Source organism: Borostomias antarcticus (genome assembly GCF_949987555.1).
Source record: "Borostomias antarcticus genome assembly, chromosome: 1".
Taxonomy (NCBI): domain Eukaryota; kingdom Metazoa; phylum Chordata; class Actinopteri; order Stomiiformes; family Stomiidae; genus Borostomias; species Borostomias antarcticus.
Window position 1 is genome coordinate 40,581,110 of NC_140234.1, and position 1,563 is coordinate 40,582,672.

At 61.3% G+C, this 1,563-nt stretch overlaps 1 protein-coding gene across 1 annotated transcript in view; it reads left to right on the plus strand.

Moving 5' to 3' along the window:
* Positions 1-585: 585 nt before the first annotated feature.
* tyr (tyrosinase) overlaps positions 586-1,563 on the plus strand; it is a gene marked incomplete at both ends in the record, with an annotated part of 5,684 nt that continues 4,706 nt past the window's right edge. The window contains one exon of the mRNA XM_084461937.1: positions 586-1,410. Within this exon, the coding sequence (XP_084318063.1) occupies positions 586-1,410 (825 nt within the window). The remainder of the gene's footprint in view (positions 1,411-1,563) is intronic.

The following is a 1,563-nucleotide window of genomic DNA, read 5'->3' on the forward strand; positions in this document are numbered from 1 at the left end:
AAGACAGAAACAGACTGGATTGAAGAATATGATCCTGGGCATGTGATGGAGGGAGGGAGGAAGGGAGGAAGGGAGGGAGGGAGGGAGGGAGGGAGGGTGAACAGTAAAGCTCTCTTTTCCAGGATGGCCCTGAGCCCCTGAGTGGTTGCAGACAGAGGAGAGGTCCAGCAGAGCAGAGTCAGACAGAGGAGAGGTCCAGCTGAGCAGAGTCAGACAGGGACATGGTTGGAGGACGAGGGCTGACGTTAGCCTGAGTGACCACAGCGTAGCTTCACTTCTCTGGGTAGCTGAGTCCAGTCTGACCCTGTGGCCGCGCCTCCTCTCTGGGCTCTATGTGGTGAGTTCTCCTCTCTGGGCTCTATGTGATGAGTTCTCCTGCGTGTGGTGGTGACTAGGACTCCTCCTGTGTGACTGTGGGACCGGTTGTGTTCTCCTGGTGAGTCAGTGTGGTTCAGGTAGTGAGTTCTCCTGGTGGTTTAGGAGTGGTTCAGGTAGTTAGTTGTTCAGGAGTCAGTTCAGGAGTGGTTCAGGCAGTTAGTGGTTCAGGAGTCAGTTCAGGAGTGGTTGAGGAGTGGTTGAGGAGTCATGTGGAGTCTGCTAGCGCTGGTGTGTGTTGTCCTCCTGCGGTCGGGGACGGGCCAGTTCCCGCGCCCCTGCACCACGTCCGAGGCGTTGCGGACCAAGCAGTGCTGCCCGGTGTGGGAAGGCGACGGCTCCGCCTGCGGCGCCATGTCTGGGCGGGGCTTCTGCGCTGACGTGGAGGTGCTGGACGAGCCCCACGGGCCCCAGTACCCCCACCGCGGTGTGGACGACCGGGAGCGCTGGCCCCTGGTCTTCTACAACCGCACCTGCCGTTGCACAGGGAACTACGGGGGCGTTGCCTGCGAGGACTGCGACTTCGGCTTCTCGGGGCCGGGCTGCGGCGAGCGGACGGCGTCGGTGAGGAGGAACATCCTGAGCCTGTCAGCCGCAGAGCGCCGCCGCTTCGTGTCCTACCTCAACCTGGCCAAGAACACGGTCAGCCCGGACTACGTCATCGCCACGGGGACGCGCGCCCAGATGGGCGTGGACGGCGAGCGGCCCCTGTTCGCCGACGTCAGCGTGTACGACCTGTTCGTGTGGATGCACTACTACGTGTCCCATGACGCGCTACTGGGCGGGGCCGGGAACGTGTGGGAGGACATCGACTTCGCCCACGAGGCCGCCGCCTTCCTGCCCTGGCACCGTGTCTACCTGCTGCACTGGGAGCACCAGATACGCCGGCTGACCGGAGACCCCGCCTTCTCCATCCCCTACTGGGACTGGAGGGATGCCAGCGGCTGCGACGTCTGCACGGACGAGCTGATGGGGGGGCGGAGCCCGCGGCAGCCAAACCTTATCAGCCCCGCCTCCGTCTTCTCCTCCTGGAAGGTAAGCATGTGTGTGTGTGTTGTGTTTGTGTGTGTGTACCTGTATGTTTCATGAATGTAAATGGATAATACAGCACAGTGGTAGTCCAAGAAAACCAGCCAGGCCTTCAGGTTAGGGTTACCTGGCCTCACTGTGTTCAAGTTAAGATAAGTT